The following is an 18,234-nucleotide window of genomic DNA, read 5'->3' as shown; positions in this document are numbered from 1 at the left end:
TCAATACGTAGGAAACCACTGAAACGGTCAAGGAAATAAACAAAATCCATTCTTCAAGGAAAACAATAATTATACTAGATAGGTCTACGCAGTGTATTCGGATACATAAATAACCAATCTATTTTTTGTTTTGTTTGGTTATACTACTATAGACACGCATGTCCAAAGTACAATATTGGGGTTACATATTTACACAAAACTTGAGGTAAAGTATCAATTTTTTCTTATAAACAAAACTTTATTATACACTTATTAAAGCATTATATTTACAACTCATGAAATACTAGGAAAAGTGCTTATAAATACACATGATAACCATTCACGCACTCACACACACACACACATGATACTGTACAAATAATTAGGTTTTATTTACAATAGATAACACTTATTATCTTTGGTCTTGTGGTTTAGTTACCTTTATGATAATAATGACGACAGGACTAAAACTATATAAATATTTATTAATTCATGTTGTTGTTCTAAATAAAAAGGCGATGAACGTTTCAGCTGAATATTGAATAGTGTTTTGTATAGAAATGTGTGGTGTCAGGTACAAAGAACTCGTCATCTACTGACGCAAGCAAGGTGGTAGTTTTCAATGTATTTTACACATAATGTAACCAGTGTACCACTCTATCTACCATAGTGGTTGTCCAAACACGTAATCCGTTCTCGTATGGTAAATTATTATATAAGGAGAAGAATTTTGTTGCAACCAAAACGAGTATTTTTTTTTCAGCGAGTTCATACATTAATTGCAGTACGAGGATTAAGTATAAATAGTTTTCACTATTTGTAATCCTATAGGGATTTGGAAAATAAACAATTGGACAGACTTCACGAGTTCGAGTCACTAGTTAACTGCTCCAGGGCTTCTCCTGGGGCTGGCACTTTCGTCCCAAAGGGGTTAATGTCGAGGGATTGGATTCTCCCTTTCACCGAGATTCCAGGCGGGAAACCTCTGAATTCGTCTTCTGAATAAGCGCCGTCTTTCTCCAGTACGTCGCCATTATACTCAGGACCGCTTGTGAATGAGCTGGCTTGTATAAAATCATCTGTTCGACCTGGATAAAATCTAGAGCTACCTCCTGCAGGTGGCAAGGACGAAAATGGTCTTTGAAGGAATAAGTTATCTTCGACTGTAAATGGTTTAAAAGATGGCTTATCAAACGGCTTTGGCTTATCTTCTTCAGGAAAACCTGCATGAAGAGGGGGGTAACCAGATGTCGGAGAAAGAAAATCATTCATTGATGTTTCTTGATTTGTAGAAGAAGGTTTCTGTTTGCTAGGCGTGAATGACGGTGTTGGGAGACCATTTGTTGGTTTTTGGCCGCTCGGAGGGTACGGAGGTTCTCCTGACGGGGAAGAACCAGATCCTAAGTCAGAACCTACCTGGTTATTTGAATTTCCTATTCCTGGACGTTTATCTGATCCTGCAAGAGGACAACACGATGAAGGAGGTCTTGGAGTTTGGTTACCAGAACTTACTTCTGAACCCAAAGAAGGCCCAGCTCCGCCAAAAGTATTTCCACCCGTTCCAAAATGACCTCCACCTCCTCCAATAGAACTTCCAAAGTCTCCAAACCCACCTCCTTGTCCTCCCCCTACTCCTCCGCCTCCGCCTCCTCCTCCACCTCCTCCTCCAAGTGAACTTCCACCCGCTCCATTTTGACCAAACGTGTTTGAGATCGTAGAAGTGCTAACTGTAGGTGGCAAAGTCGAATCGAAACCAAAAGAAGGAGAAGTAGGTCTTGGTGGTTTCGGTCCTTTAGATGGTTTCCCAGATCCATCGCCAACTCCGACTCCACCTCCATCTAAATTAAAAAAAGGTGAAGTAGTAACACCCCCAGAGCCGTATCCGGGTTTATCTCCTCCTTGCAGGATAGGAGGTATGTAGTTTTGATTAGTGTAAGGAAACTGAGGATCCAAATCAGGGCCTAATCCTTGATTTACAATTTTATACCCTATGTTCGGCCCTGCTATGTACTGAACTGTCCTCTGAAGACCGTCCTTGCCGATGTACGTGTACGAGCCTCTCGTGTTGCCCTGGGCGTCTTTCACCTCCGACCGCCGCTGGTCCTGGCTGTGAGTGGTAAACCTGTAGGAGCCGTCCAGACCCCGCTGTATCGATGTACGCCCTCTCAGCGGCACCTTGCCGTCACCGCGGAAGTACAGCTCGTTATAGTTGTGGTTGGAGTCAGGATAAGGTGTCTTGACGTGGAAACCGATCTGTGATCCCGCCTCGAATTCTACGTTGTGGATATCACCAACGTCATCGATGTACGAGTAAGCTCCGCCGATCTAAGGAAACGCAGATTGTTGTAAGTTGTTATTATTCATATAATTCAGACACTTCTTGTAAGTAAGTGAATAGTTTTGTTTGAATGATCTGAGTTACGTCAAAGTTATGTCTAGATCAGAAGTATAAATTATACTATTAATACATAATAATATACTCGTATAGCTAGTACCTGGCCAAGAGGTCCACCGGTCTCGGTACGTTTGTATTCGTTAGTCGCGAAGTCGAAGTGGTAACTAGAGTCCTCGTTGGGATCGTAGTATGAGCTGTAGGAAGGCTTGTAGTCGGGCGAGTCCGGTGACACGGGCGGGCTGTACGGTATCTTCACCTGGCTGAGGTCCATGCGGCGGTGTATGGTAGGCCCCTGGGCGCGGAATCCTCGTTCCCCGGCCGTGTACTGCGTCTCCAGCACCCGGCCCGTCCCGGGCTCGCGGTACCCGAACCTGTGGAGGGAACACTCATGAGTGTGCTGAACCACAACTAGGCCGGTGCTGAGTGACAACACTCCTGCTCAACTCACTTGCCAGTGACGGTGTTATCCGGAGTGGCGACTGCCTGTCCGTAGTGGCCGCCCTGGTCTCTGGTGTTGTACCGGAATCCGTAGCCTCCGTCCTGTCTCAGGTCCACGGCATCCTCGCCGGGCGCGGCCTCTGGTGGTCCGGTCTGCTGGCCCAGCACTTCACACATGGCCGCAGCCACCTAGAATCAGTTGCCACAGTGGCCGTAGCTTTACTAAAGTTGTGACATTAATTTATCCATATAACATTAATGATACCAAACATATCAACAGTACTAAGTGACGGTAAAATAATCTATAGCCGCAAAAAGGATTCATACGTAACGGAGTAGCAAAATGTAACTTACTTGAGAAAACATACTTACATAGTTGTTACATACTTTTCTAAAGTATAGACGTAACGCTTTATTGATTATTTTTGGAGCTCTTCAATTGACTACTATGGAGCTACTGTAATTATGGTAGACCATTTACAACGACAAGAAACAAGTTTTGTGTGTATTAAAAATCACAAAGATATACCTTTGAAAACAGCACCAGAATGGCACAATGGCTTTTAATATAACAGTATGCTGTGACAAGTGCAGAATAAATTATAATAGCAAAGATGTATAACTAGAATGGGTTAAGATTCTATTAATATGTATATGTATGTTTTGATAACGGCTTGAACAGACGGTAAATCTACTCCCTGACAGCCTTTTTGTGGCAAGCTTGATTTAATTTCTGGATATTTACATAGGTTTCTGTACTTTATTTTAGGTCTGACCTGGAGTAAATAAGAAAAAGTATCGAGGAAAATAGATTACGATAGGATTTGAAAAGGTACTAATAAGTAAGTCAGAGAAGAGAAAAAAATGTAAGAGGCTTCATAAAAAAGGGAGTACATTGTGTGTGTGTCCTCGCTCAAACAAGTACCAAAAATAACAATTTCTTGAATGGTTGTATAATTTCGTATTCTTAGCTGAGAAAGCCCATACAATACATCAATACATAGTTTCCATCAAGAGTATATCGATACAATTAATTCTTATTTATAGACACAAGGACAGGAGTCGTTTCTATCTTAGTAGTTTGATGTACATTTGTAACAACTAAATAGTTTTAACTGATACTTGCATAGATATTTATATTTTATTTATGTTTACCTGAAGTTCATGATTATCTTATGTGTGTTTAAATTGTAGGCTTGTTTTTGTAAATTTTTGGTCATTGTTTGTAATTTTCTGTCGTCTTATGTCTGTGTTTTATATTAATCAAATCATTGTTATAGCTACATGTTGTTTGCACTAGTTATACACTATTATATATATATATATATATATATATATATATATATATATATATATATATATATATCTGTCAAGCGTGTATTTCAATTACCAAACTAACAGAAATTATGATCAGTACTCCAAATAACTGTCAAACCACTTATATTCTTTACATTTTGTATAAACGGCAACAGCCTAATTTCAATATCAATAAAGATTGAATTACAAAAAGTACTTGCTCCGCCGAGACTCGAACCTGGATCTCTCACTCACTGGGGAAGCATATTACGACTACACCCTTACTTTTTACGATTCAATTATTTTGTATTTGACCGTTTCTGTCACATATGAGTTTAAATTTGCAAACTAACATAAATTATGATCGGTAGACTAAATACGTGTCAAATGAATACATTCAATACATTTTGTATAAACGGCAACAGCCTAATTCTTTAATTTTTATTTGTATAAATATTTAATTACAAAAAGTACTTGCTCCTCCGGGACTCAAATCCGGATCTCTCACTTGCTGAGTGAACATGCTACCTACCATATCACCACTGAGCCAAACTAACTTTTTAAATAATCAAACTAACATATGATTGGACTGTAATGTTAATACGTTAACGACGATGGCTTATTTCCAGACTTTGTTATTTTCCGTAGAATTTTTCAATTATAACGGCAAAAAGCCATAATCGATTTTTTGTCAAACTTCTAAGTACAACATGAAATGTATATAGACTTCGCAATTTTGCTCAAAAAATGTATTTCAATATGTTTTTTCAATGTTCTTCGTGTACACCAAGTCGTACCTAAAAGTGAAGCAATCGTACGCCCGACGGCGGCGGCGTGCCCGATAGTCTAAGAAATTTATTTAAGCACGGGATTACATTTATCAAACCACCAAGACAAGCACACAAATTAAAAAAGTAATAGGTAATTAAATGCATAGCAACGTGTGTGTACTTCATCCAGCAACACGACACGCTTTACGAAAGCCCGGTGTGTACCCGATCGTGTACACGACGGAAGTTGTGAAATATCGCGTGTATCCGATGGGGTACACGTCGTCGTGAACGTGTTTTAACTGCCACTTCTAAATTGTATATTTCAATCTATACTTTAAAGTTTAGAAAGCATAGATCAATGTTGAAAGTATGAACACTTCTTATTTCAAGTTTCATTTAATCACAGAGGAGCACAGAGTGTATCGAGATAACAACATCCAAACAAGTGTTCAGTAAAATCATAAGTTTAATTGTAAGTTCAAAAAATATACGCAACGCTTGATTAGTTCTGTAATATAGATATCAAAGAAAAGACAGTTACTATCTAACTTTTACTACAGGTTTAAAGACTGTTATAAACACGCAACTTAGTGTTGTTTATTGACAGGCAGGCTTCTCAGACCTACGTGTATATATATATATATATATATATATATATATATATATATATATATATATATATATATTTCCTTGATTGGGCAACAAAGGAAACTCAACTATGCCACCAGAAATATCTTAAAAGTAAATCACAATTGCCATTAGTGTAAAAGTTTTGACAGTACTAGGGTTATCAGAACTACGTATGTATATAATTCCTTCGTTGAGTAATAAAGCAAACTCACCTATGGCACCAGAAATATTTTATGCTGGAAGTAAATCACAATGGTTATAAGTATAAACGTTCTGACCGAAGTAGGCCTCTCAGACTTACGTACGTACGGTATATACGAGTGTTTTCTTGATCAAGGCAAACTCAACCATTGTAATTCATTCAATCCAGAAGTTTTTATATACGAGCAAAGCCTAAAATAAGAGCCATTCAAAATTACATCTCATTTAGTCCCATTAAGTATTACATCATAAATGCGTTAACTAAAGAGCTAAGGACTTCGGATTTCAACTTTCTTCACACTGATCTAAAGTAGTTCAACCGTTACAGAACTCGTTGGATCTATTTAATGAAATATCGTGGATTGGGGCTTTATCACATGTACTTATAAAATATTTTTCACTCTTCCTACTTCAGGATCCCAAAACATAAATCCAAATCAATCAGGAGGTTGGAATATCTTTCAGTGACTATCACTTATCTCAGTAATGTTTAGGATCTCACTAAAAAGAATATGCCCCTGATGTTCTAGTTTTCAAGCAGGAAATGTTGTGCTAATCCGCGCGTTCCTAGTAACCATACGCGAATTCAAGGCTCTTATATTATTACTAGCTATAGGAAATTGAAAGAGAACATTAAACTTTCAAACCGAAACAAATCTGGGAAAATATTCATGAATATTATTTAATTACAGTTACAATTTATTCTAAAACTGTGGAACTCTCACAATTATAGATTAAATAAACTATTGTATAGTATAATATTGGGCATTGTCGAATGTATCAAGAACAGAACAAAGCGATGAAACGGTTGGAGGTTGAGAAAAAAGAAATAATCAAACACCACTACAACTAAATGTGAAAATAATACACAAGGTATATAATATTTCATAAAAGGTGAATACTGACACCAGAAACTACCGTAACTTGATCGCTCTTAATTTGTGCCTTTGATTATTACAGTTTGGGTTCTTCTATATTCGGTTTCAATGTAAACCAGTCCTCTTTTGTATGTGGTATATAGGATTCCATTTCATACATCCAATTAATTAATACAAAATTCATAAAGCAAGAACTAAACAATTAACTAAGTCATAAAAACCAACAAACGGACGCGAGAAATTGATAAATGTAGAAAAACCAATACTTTTCAGGTACTGTCGATGAATTATGGTTTATTTCAGCTTTAAAATATTGAGCTTCCTTGAAAAGAAATTCGTGTATTTTTAATTTAAAAAAATATGTTTATAGAATCCTGTTGGATATTTTCCCACATAATAATACTGGTTTCAACAAAGACGGATGATTCCAATAAATATTGAATCACAAAAAGTACTGGTTCCGCCGGGGATCGAACCTGGATCTCTCACATACCGGGCGAGCATGCTACCACTACATCACAGAGTTCCTTCGTGGTACACTATGTACCAAAAGTTTCAAGTCTTCAGACCTTTCTATCCAAAGTTATTGCAGAGACAGGTAGACCTACCCTATGACCCCAGAATCTGTAGAGTTCTTCCTTGGATCAAGTTAAACCTACACAGCAAGTTAAAAGTCTACGAGATAGACTAAAATTTGCCCTTGTGACTCCAAAATGAACAAAATTCTTCAAGAAAAACCCATAAGTTATACCAAGGTTTAAATGACAAGACGTGTCAAAGACTGTCCTTTGAACTTGTCTAACACCAAAATCAAAACAGTTCACTCTTGGACCAATAGGGCACACTAAGTTTACTGTGAAACCGTACAGCTTTGACATTTTGGACCCCCCCTGTATAAAAGAAGCGAAATAAATTAAAACTTTGTTCAATATGGACAGTAAATTGCTTAAGATGAGGTACGGCTTAACCTAACTTTGAATTTAAAAATCTTAAAAAAGTTATCTTAACTACATCCCCCTCCTCTCTCCCCAAGTACCATTTGGGTATGTTTTGGTATTAAATATTACTTTCCCGAAAATTCTTTGGGGTTAAATATATAGGGATTTCCGTTAAAACGGAGAAGGTAGGTTTCTCGGTTCAACCGCTATATATCGTTGACGGTTGGTCTGCCCCACCATGTATAATCATAAGATACTTTAACATGTTACTTTTTTAATATATTATGTAGCTATTGAAATGAGCTAAGATTTAAACATTTTCATCCAACCTCAACGATGCCTGTTACTCAATATGTGGTGTGGTGTAATCCTACCTTGTTTTTAACCTAATCCTATCCCTACTATATTATAAATGCAAAAGTGCCTTTGTTTGTTTGTTTGGCTTTCACGCGTAAACTATTAAACCGATTTTACTTATATATTATATGGACATTCTTATGCTCCCTGCGATGAATGAAAATCCTATTCTGTATTCCCTATTTCATTATGAAAATAGGCCTATTTTTATTTTGAAAATCCCTCCGAGCTGCGCCCAACTGGTCTCTAAAGTATCAAAAAAATCCCATATTGGTCCTTAAAATTGTGTACTATGAATGTAATATGTTGTTCTGTGTAAGCATTACATTATGACAGCGCGACCACATGTTTATCTTAACTTAACCAATATTTTCAATTTGTTTACAATTATACAGTAAAAACATAACCAAAGTAACAATCTTTCTTCTTGCAACATCGTGACAACAAGGCAAACCAATTAATTTATTCTGAACTTTACTTAATTAACTAAATTTGGAATGCGTACATGTAAAGTATTGAATATGGCTTCCTTATACATTGTGGGATGGCATATTTACAGTAGATGAAAGAACAAAACGGAAGGTCTGGGCATTATCAGGATTTAACAAACCTTTCGTTCCGCGACTACAATTTAAGGAAATAAGCGAGCGAAGTGAGTCCGTGACAGGTGGAATCACAAAGCAATATTCCAAACACTAAATGCAATTTTTATGACAGAATATCGTCGAGGGGACATCCACTTTTCACCGATTATACGATACTGATTAGGTATATAAAATATTGATAATATAATATTGCGAAGATGGATTGTGAAGCAAGAACATGATATTTACTGTATCATCTTTACATATGGATGACAACTGCTATAATATAAGTATTACTGTGTTATTATTACTGATGTTGATTATAGTTTCACATTTCCAATAACAATATCTATATCCATAAAATTTACAAAACTGTAGTGTAATAAATCCAACCTTATTACAAAATTATATCTAGGTCTATTTATGTTGTTCCTCAGTCTTCAATTTTGTGTTGGAAATATAATTAATTTGAACTAGACGTGCAAAACCTGTAATCAGAATTACTTGCAATTTTGCTTAACCTCTGGTCCATCATGAAAATTGAAAATGGGTACGTGAAGCATGATATATAACTAATTACATTTTTATTATATCACAGGACTCTATGGTATGACATCAAAAATGCTTTAATTGAGAAAGCTATAAACTTCGGCATTGGAGATCCTCTTACATTGATTTAAAATATTTCAAGTGTTATTGAAATCGTGAGAGTTATTAAAACAAATATGCGGAATGTTGCATAGAAATCGCGGGTGAAGCCGTGCGTGTGTGCTAGCACTAATCCTAATAATATTATAAATGCTAAAGTGCCTTTGTTTGTTTGTTTTGTTCTCACGCGTGAACTACTCAACCGATTGTACCGAAATTTTACATGGACATTCTTACAGTTCCTGGGGTAAATATAGGCCTATTATTATTTCAAAACTCACTCCGGCCTCTCCACAGGTCTTTAAAGTAGCGAAAAAATGTTACCTCGGTCTCTAAAGTTGTGTAATATTAATTGAATGAACCTCTCTTGTTTACATTTATAGTGAGTAAATTGTCTAAAGAGTACATTTTTTGTAGGAACTAGGAATGTAGATTTCAGCGTTTAGGTAAATTCTAATCTACCTTGGAAAATGGTTTAAACACAAGAAGGTCATAATTTGGCCCCGAACACTCCCTTTGAAGCAATCGACAAGAACTATGTTAGATGAAATTTTGCTGAACAATTTAAACTAATGTACCAATGCCACCTCTAAATTTTCTAAAATATCAAAAACAGTTTATTATAGATTTAAAGATTGAAACAAAACCCATCTTATTTATCTTTTTACAGAAATATACTTCTCTGATCTATGATATATATTTTCTTGATTGGGAAACAAAACAAAATCAACTATGGAACAAAATATACTATGCACGAAGTAAATGTGCAATGGCCATAATTATAAACTTTGTGACCTATTTTCTTGATCGTGTCAACAAGGCAAACTTAACATTGCTTTCGGAAATATAGTTCACTCGAAACAGCAGTGATCATAAACGTGCAACGCCTACTAAACTGCGTGCAAAAGAACGGGTATCTAGTAGCAGTGCAGATATAAGATACAATGTAGTCTAATTTTATTATACACTTATGGACTGTTATGAAACCTATCAAATTTGTTTTTTGACAAAAGCAGGCTTCTCAGAGTTGTTTATGTACATACATTTTCTTGATCGGAAGAGAGGCAAAATAATTATCAGCTTTGGAGTAAAATATACTAAGACTAGAGGAGATTTAAATGACCATAAATATACACTAATATTTTTTTGGTAAAATTGTAAAAATGTTCGTTTGAAGATTTTATATATCGATTATCAATGTAACAAAGGTCACCAAACTTAAAAACGAGATTTCGTGACCAGATTTATTGTATTTCTCAATTCCAAAAAAATACCAAATGCACAGCTCTAAAATATATCTTATTAGCGTATTCAGGTCAAAATACTTAGGAGACCAGAACAATTAATTGTCGCTTAATTTATCTTTTGAATTAAAAGCTAATTTACTTATTAGTTTAGAATGGTTTTATTGAACTATTTGCCCAAAAATTGTATGGAGGTTATTCGCTAAACTTGTATATCATTATGTTGTTTACTTTATCATGGTTTTATATTTGCATAAAGAAATTGACTATTCGGCTGGGATAACAATTTTTTTAAGGCTATGTCTGTAACAAATTAATGGGGCATTGCATACAATGACAAATTCATAAATTTGCTATTTATTTGTGCACTGAGATGTTTTGTGGATATTTTTGTAAAATATAAAATACCTACAAAACTGAATTGGCTTTGTACAACGAGGCGCAGGTCCACTGTACGAGTGCGAGTCAGGAGTCAATTCGTCTGAGGAGATCCAAAACAGAAAATAAACTAAAAATTCACATTGAATCAACACTTCCCACCCTACGATGTAAAGTTACTTCCAATGTTACGTGTAGAAAACTCGATTGCTCCATCTTACTTTGGGATCGTGTCATAGTGAACTCATTTGTGCACCTGGCGATACAATGATTACACACATAGATTACACTATGTTTCGTAGCCCAGTTGTCATTAATTTCGAAACGATAAAAAGAGTTCGTTTTGAGCTTCTTGGTCGCCGACCTTTTTTTCTCTTCAGACGAACATGACTCCAGATACTATGAGTTAAATCTGCGACAGCGTCAAATTGCAGACGCTCCACTAGAAGAAAGTGAACTAGAGCTAAACTCGACATCGACAATAGAATTGAGTCTTCTTTACGAAAAATTATGTGATGTTTGAGTAATCGATCAGATTATTTTTTTATGTTTGAATAGCTTTACATTGTTGTCGAAGAATTTTATTAATTTCGCGGTCAAGTCACCCTCGTCTACGAACAAGACATCCTTGTCTGCCTAGGTCTGACACTCATCTCTGCCTAGGTAACATCTCTCCGTGGCACTGTGTAACGAATGCTATTGCTGAGTCAAGTGCTTTCTGCCCTATTCAGTGTTTCTCTGACCAAGGATTGGAATGAAAACTCTGTACATCACGGATACTTCGAATGCCAGACCTCAGTAATCAGAAAAGTTAAGCCTACACATCCTTGTAATCTTGTAATCCTTCCTTTTATCTACTGTACATTATGATGATAATAATTGTGCTGAACGGAATGTTTCACTAATCATGTAACCAGATAAATACTGACTAATGCTGTTATCATATTTATAAATCAATGACATCAAGATCAACCCCCTTTCTTCCCGAAAGGCAACTCAATTTATTTCGCGTTAAAGACACCTCTGAAATGTCAGATACACCAACATTACCATACACCATCAACAGTACACTTACATTATATTTGGCTCGTACATCTAAGCCAGTGTTGAAACTCTTATGAACTCTGCTACTTTTTACAAGTTCTTAGACATGCCTAAACTATTATTGAAATTAGAACAAGTGTAGATCCTTAAAGCAACTTCATCGATATTTCTCTGTATAAAACTTCATCTTTCAATTGCTGTTTGTTTTTTCTTATCAGAAGAGTCTCCGGTACGTAATGGTACATATATAAATACACTAAAAACCCCAACCTATTGGAAGAATTGTTTGATAATAATTCCTTTACTCGTCAAACTATATTAAAAATCAATAAATTTCGATTTAAACAGCCAAATAAAATTTACCATAATCACTTAAAAGTGAACTTTTATCTAATTATCTAAACATTATTTTATTAAAAAATGATGAATTGTGTGAATGTAACACAATTCAAACGAGAATCCTCAATGACATTAGTAAGTAGAGCCAGTCAAAAGAATTTGCTAGCTTTGCAATATCTCCCGTTGGTGGTAGTACTAATACTGGCCGTTGAAACGCGCCGAGAACAGATGTTCCAGTGAGTCTTCCGTATTTTCTATCTTCTGTGCCCTGAATTGAAAGAATAGTGTACTAAAATGAGACACGAGCAAATCGGATGTCTGAGTATCCGTTTACAATACTGGATTTCATAATGCTTTACTAAATGGTATGTAGGCTTTGACCTATGTTATCTCCCGTACCCAGTAATGAAGTATCCAATAACTACTTTCATCTTACAGTAAGTTATGATATGAGACCTAAATTTCCTAATCTTACCGCCAAGAGGCAATCCGTAATCCGCATGGTCCGGCGACACAGACACAGCACAACACCGCAGGCGGGGGCACTCCCCAACAGTTTTATACGGACTAGTGGTGGAAGGACGAGGTCGCAGGGCCCGCGGCCGGAAAGATGGACTGATAATGGAGCACTCACGGCCACCGTGGGAGCACCGTTTGTTTACCTGCGCATCATCAACCGGGACGACGGACAAACCCCAGTTTCTTTAAAAATCCGATTTTTTACTTTGGTTCAATATTGTATCTGGATAGATTTCTTCAATGCGTTGTTCACATCCATAACATGTGGAGTACAGGTGTGTAGAGTACAGGAACCCGTTTCTTGACTACACTTTCAGATCTGTTTTGCAGGTTTAAGAGGGCCCTTGTCTTCCCCAGTATTAAACATATCTCCTTTTTTCTCAGAATGGTAAACATAACTTTCTAATTTTTTGATCATTCAAAGATCTTTGGAGACAACTAGAATGAAATCCTAGATGGAATTTGTAGTAGGTGTACAAAATCACTCATCTAGCAAGGGGTTTTCTTTTATTGAGGAAATATCCTTTCAACATGCAATACTCTTTCAATATTCAATTTAGAAGACAAAGCCTTTCACAGTTGAAAATATAATTGATATACCCTATTTCATTCATAAAAAAGGCTTTAAAATTGCTAAAACATTAACTTTTAGAAAACATAAAAAACCCTATTCTAACTAGGAAACATAGCTAAACAAAGATGATTGATCACTTCTAATCTGATACAATCAAAATACAAACTAATTGACAAACAAGAACATATCGAATTCATGGGAAATCTCCATAACATACATAGTTTGCCTTCCTTTTACATTATAGATTATAATGTCCAACAAATTCTACAGCGGAGTTATACGTTTTCCTTATAATCTAGCATTGATGGTGTATCAAAGCCAACAGTGGACACACAAGATTTTTAACTCAAATAACATGGTATATGTTAAAAACTCGTCAATAACTCTGGTAGGTTTATTTACCGGCTGAACAAAACCCAACTAAGAAAAGATATTGTTGACAAACTTACTATAAACTATTTCGTATCAAACAGGTTAATACTTAGATCGTCTAAAAACTACAAGATTCACAGAACAAATATTACCAATTGAAAAAATATAGAACACTGAATAAACTACACAAACAATTATCTCTGTTTCTTAAGATTGACAAATCAGTTCAACACGACTTTTTAACATTAATAATCTGAAATTGTTTCAAATTCAATTCAGACTTGTTACATACTGCAACTCACTCTCTATATTCATATTTTAGAAGACTTAACGCCAAAGGGTACAGCCAGGCACAATACAACTATTCTGTAGGGATATTTTACCCCAACAAAGTGTCAGAAACTCTCGCAACATCCATGTCTTCAAAAATATAGGTCAATTCCAGAAATCTCATCTTTAAAGAACATGTATCCTTTGATGTGTTAAATAAAATCAAACCCTAAAAGAATAAAAGAGATCCTAAAGGCCGAGAGGTATTGAAAATCTGATTGACTTCCACCACCACCACTGACAGAGTTATAATTATAAGTAAATCATTCACCGAGAATAATTTTCCTGAAAGCTCAAAACTTTCTATTGTTCGTCAAACCTTAAAAAAATCTTAACTTCAGACATATCAAATCACAGACCAATTTCCTGAATTTGCTACCTTTGCCAAGGTGTTTGAAATACAACTCTTTATCGACTGAATCATCATTGTCTTCCTAACAATCTTTTGACTATATTAAACTGGAATGTATAGTTCGTGTCATAGACGAAGTGATTGAGGTGATCTGGACGGGTTGGATGGTTCGCGCTTTGTCGGTGCTATATCTGATGCTATGATCTGTCCAAAGTATTCCATATGGGTGAGCCATTCAGTTCTTTTGGAAAAAATTGCAAATGTAAGGGTTGAAGGATGGGTTATTGTCTTTTGTTTTCTCTAATTTTTCTGGCAAGGAGCAGGCCATATTTTTGTCGAATCGAGAGTTAGCTGCCATTGTTTTGAAGAAATCCCAATTCTCGATGTGGAGTCTTTTCATTTGTTCGTTTATGTAAATGATCTTCCAGCAAACATTGAGTCCAATATTTTTTGTTATAATAATTTACATCCTTCGCTTCTGACCTAAAATAACTAAAAAGTCAATGAGTGACACATACTTTGTTAGACAGGGGTCTTGTCAGATGATTTACATCAAATTGCATCCACTTGAATGAGAAAAAGAATAATACAGTTTTGTTTTCACCAAGTGTTACTCAGCTATTTTAGGGTTAATGGGATGTACCCTTCGCATATTGCTCTTTTTTGGGTTATTATTGATGACATGCTGAATTGGTCAAACCACACCGATAAGCTATGCGTTATCTAAGTATATAATGACAAATTTCATCTAACCAATGTTATTTACGAAATACAAAATATTCTTTTCTGTTCTAAGGATAGTCCCCTATAACCAGCGCATCTAACCAGGGCCTAAACTGCTTTCCGCCGCACCGGTCGAAATCATTGCTCGTTACAAATTATTTTAGTATAAATGTTTTATTTCGTTATTCATCTATTTTTCTCCAATTATGTCGTTATTAGGGCTTAATTTTAATACAATACGTAACTGTACTTGAATTAGATCTTGTTTAATCCACTTTACATTTGTTTTCATATTCCAATCGTTTTGAGAATGAAAGATTAATGCTGGAACTCGGGAGGTCCTTGGGGCGGAGTTGCATGTATTTCAAATCCACAAAAGACACATATAGAGTTTAAAAGCTTTTGCACAAAATTTGTAATTGAGACAAATAGGTATGCTCAGTTTATTGCCTCACATGCACACTTGTTTTCTCCTCGTTCTACAGCTCGAGAGTGGAGACCTGTCACTGTACCTGAAATGAGAGCTTGCATAGCAGTCATATTGAATATGGGGCTCAACAGAAAGCCTAATATTCAGAGCTACTGGGCAACTTCTCATTCACAACACTATCCTTGGTACGGGAAAATGTTTGGTTGGTCACGATTTGAAAGTATAGTACAATTTTTCCACATGGTGGACAACAGCAAATTGGTTAAGGCTGGAGAACCAGGATATGATCCGTGTGCCAAATTTTCATCCTTACTTGAAACAGTGTACAGATTGTTTAGATTACATTACAACCCGCACCGTGAGTTGTCAGTGGATGAGAGTTTGGTGGGAACAAAATCACGATCATAGTTATAGCAATATTTACCAAACAAACACCACCATAAGTGGGGTGTGAAATTATGGATGCTCTGTGATTCAGTAAGTAGATATTGCCTGGCCTTTTTTTGTTACAAAGGGTCAAAGTTACTGGCAAGAAAACCACAGGTTTGGCGTTCAGGGTAGTAAAAAAACTGCTGAAAAGTGGTCGATACTTGAACAAAGGTTATCATTTGTTCATAGATAACTTCTTCACAAGTACAGGTATACCACTGGCATCCTACTTGTATGACAAATCAACTTTTGTTACTGGGACTGTGAGGAAAAACAGAAAAGGCATTCCTCCTCAGTTGAAAGATAAGTTCAATGTAGGGGAAAAAAGTACATTAGAAATAATAGCCTTCTATTCTTAGGCTACAGAGAAAAGAAGAGTAAAAAAAAAAACCCTGTACTTCTGCTGTCGACTAAACACACAGCCAATTCAATCCAAAAGGTAGGAAAAAGGAGAAATGAGGATGATCGTGTGAAGGAAGTCCCAGAAATGATAGACTCGTATAACCACTTTATGGGTGGTGTCGACGGTTCTGACCAGATAATGTACTGCTATCTAGATGAGAGGCGAACATTGAAGTATTGGAAAAAAGTTACATTCGATATTTTTGTTAAAATGATATTGAATGCATACATTATATATTCCGAGAATACTTCAGGAAAAGTCCTCTCTAGATATAACTTTACAGTAGCAATTGTTGAAGACTTGGCTAAGCAATGGCTCGCAGAAAAAAATGCTGGTCATCTTCTTGCGGATGGTGGTGATGGACCAAATGCTAATCTTCCTATTGGCGTACGAAGTTTAACAGGGAAACAAGAGAGGAACTGTTGTGTATGCAGTCCAGTCAGCACTAAAGCAGGAGGGAAGAGAAAGAAAAGCAGAACAATATGTACAAGGTGTGGCAAGGGACTTCATGGCCTGTGCATAAATAAACATGTTTGCTAAAATAAACCGACCATTTTTGTAAATAGTAACACTTTATTATTATTATTTTTTATATTTTTTATGTTTTATGACATTTTTTATTATGTTTTTGGCCACATAATCTAGTACAGCAGAATTTAGTAGGTAACACTTTGTGATGTAACTTTCCTATTGGTTGAACTAAAACCGTTTGTGAAAAGAACTATATATTTGTGAACTTTTCTGTGAGTATTTTGTGAACGTTTCTTGTTCAGTTTATTTGTTCAATGCTGTTACATCAATACTATTCATGATGGAGAGGAAGAATTTGAAGAATTGTATGATTTGTGCTCTAAAAAAGTAAATATTCAATCATTTGACAAATAACTCACTATTTTGGGAAATTGTCGGAAATTACAAAAACTGCCTACATCATTTTTGTTTATAGAGGTAAGTTTATGAAATTGTATGTGCATTTTTACAATTATGTAAGGAACCTAGAAATAATAATAGCTTATATAATGTCAATGCAATTTTTTCAGTTATAACAGTTAAAAGTTAACTGTTGTAAAAAAAATTTTTATAAGTGAAAAAGGTACAATATTACAAATATATATTTTTTACAATATAGAATTTTATGAGAAATTAAAAAACCAAAATTATAACTCTATCTGCTAAAATAAAAAAGTTACAATTTTGTAACAAAACCTTTACAAAATTGATAAAAAGGGCTCCGAGGTTTTCGCCAGTACTTGTTCAATAGAGGCCCGAGTTTTTGGTAGTGACCAAAAATTTTACTCTAGAGTGCAAAGGGTTAACAAATAACAAAATAATGAGTATGTACAGCCACATGTTTGTAATCTGGATGGGGATCTTGCAATCATTTGGAATGCCCTTTAATAATAATCCAAGGACTCCAATAGCAAATGTATTTCATATTTCAGATAAGCGCGGATATAGATGATTTTAAGGGATGAATAGTATAATTCATTCAATCAATTTGGCCAATTTTTAACAGCAAAACTGTGTATAATCAGATGTAAAACGCTAATAATACCATATTAATTTGAAAATTGTGCCTGACCGACATTATTTATTTTCCTTAATGTCATATTCTAAACGATCTAAACAACCAACATAGCAAGGAGCGGTATTTTATTGATACTTTATTTTGACAAATTTTGATGATGGTGTAAATCTAAGGCATTAATGCTAGCAATATTAACTGTCTATGATGATTCCTTCAAAATTTTTCATTTTAGTAGTTGTAATATCCTCATTGTTGAGCCAAACTCCGTAGAAAGAACATATTCCTGGATCCTGTGTCTAAAATATATTTATTCCACTATTTAATCTGAAATGGTGAACTCGATAGACAATTTAACATGTGGACAATCAAACTGTATGTAAATAGCAATACAATCTACTTTCCGACGTGCCATCTGCAAAATATTAGAATTTTACAATACTCAAATTTAGTTT

At 35.5% G+C, this 18,234-nt stretch overlaps 1 protein-coding gene across 1 annotated transcript; it reads right to left on the bottom strand.

The window, feature by feature from the left end:
- Nucleotides 1-52: 52 nt before the first annotated feature.
- Nucleotides 53-12,676, bottom strand: LOC124357201. The gene is made up of 4 exons (XM_046808740.1): nucleotides 12,598-12,676; nucleotides 2,823-3,001; nucleotides 2,475-2,745; nucleotides 53-2,304 (listed from the first exon to the last, which is right to left on the bottom strand). The coding sequence occupies exons 1-4, from the start codon at nucleotides 12,622-12,624 to the stop codon at nucleotides 841-843; spliced, it is 1,941 nt and encodes a 646-aa protein (XP_046664696.1). The 5' UTR covers nucleotides 12,625-12,676; the 3' UTR covers nucleotides 53-840.
- Nucleotides 12,677-18,234: the final 5,558 nt, after the last annotated feature.

Source organism: Homalodisca vitripennis, chromosome 3 (genome assembly GCF_021130785.1).
Source record: "Homalodisca vitripennis isolate AUS2020 chromosome 3, UT_GWSS_2.1, whole genome shotgun sequence".
NCBI classification, from domain to species: domain Eukaryota; kingdom Metazoa; phylum Arthropoda; class Insecta; order Hemiptera; family Cicadellidae; genus Homalodisca; species Homalodisca vitripennis.
Note: the sequence above shows the minus strand (reverse complement) of the source record. Positions and strands in the feature narration are given on the sequence as shown.

Excerpts from the sequence above, each read along its gene's own strand:
- LOC124357201 (XM_046808740.1), bottom strand. The coding sequence starts at position 12,624 with ATGCGGATTACGGATTGCCTCTTGGCG. Across the intron at positions 3,002-12,597 it reads TTACGGATTGCCTCTTGGCG|GTGGCTGCGGCCATGTGTGA; the intron begins GTAAGATTAGGA and ends AACTGATTCTAG. Across the intron at positions 2,305-2,474 it reads CCGGTGGACCTCTTGGCCAG|ATCGGCGGAGCTTACTCGTA; the intron begins GTACTAGCTATA and ends GCGTTTCCTTAG.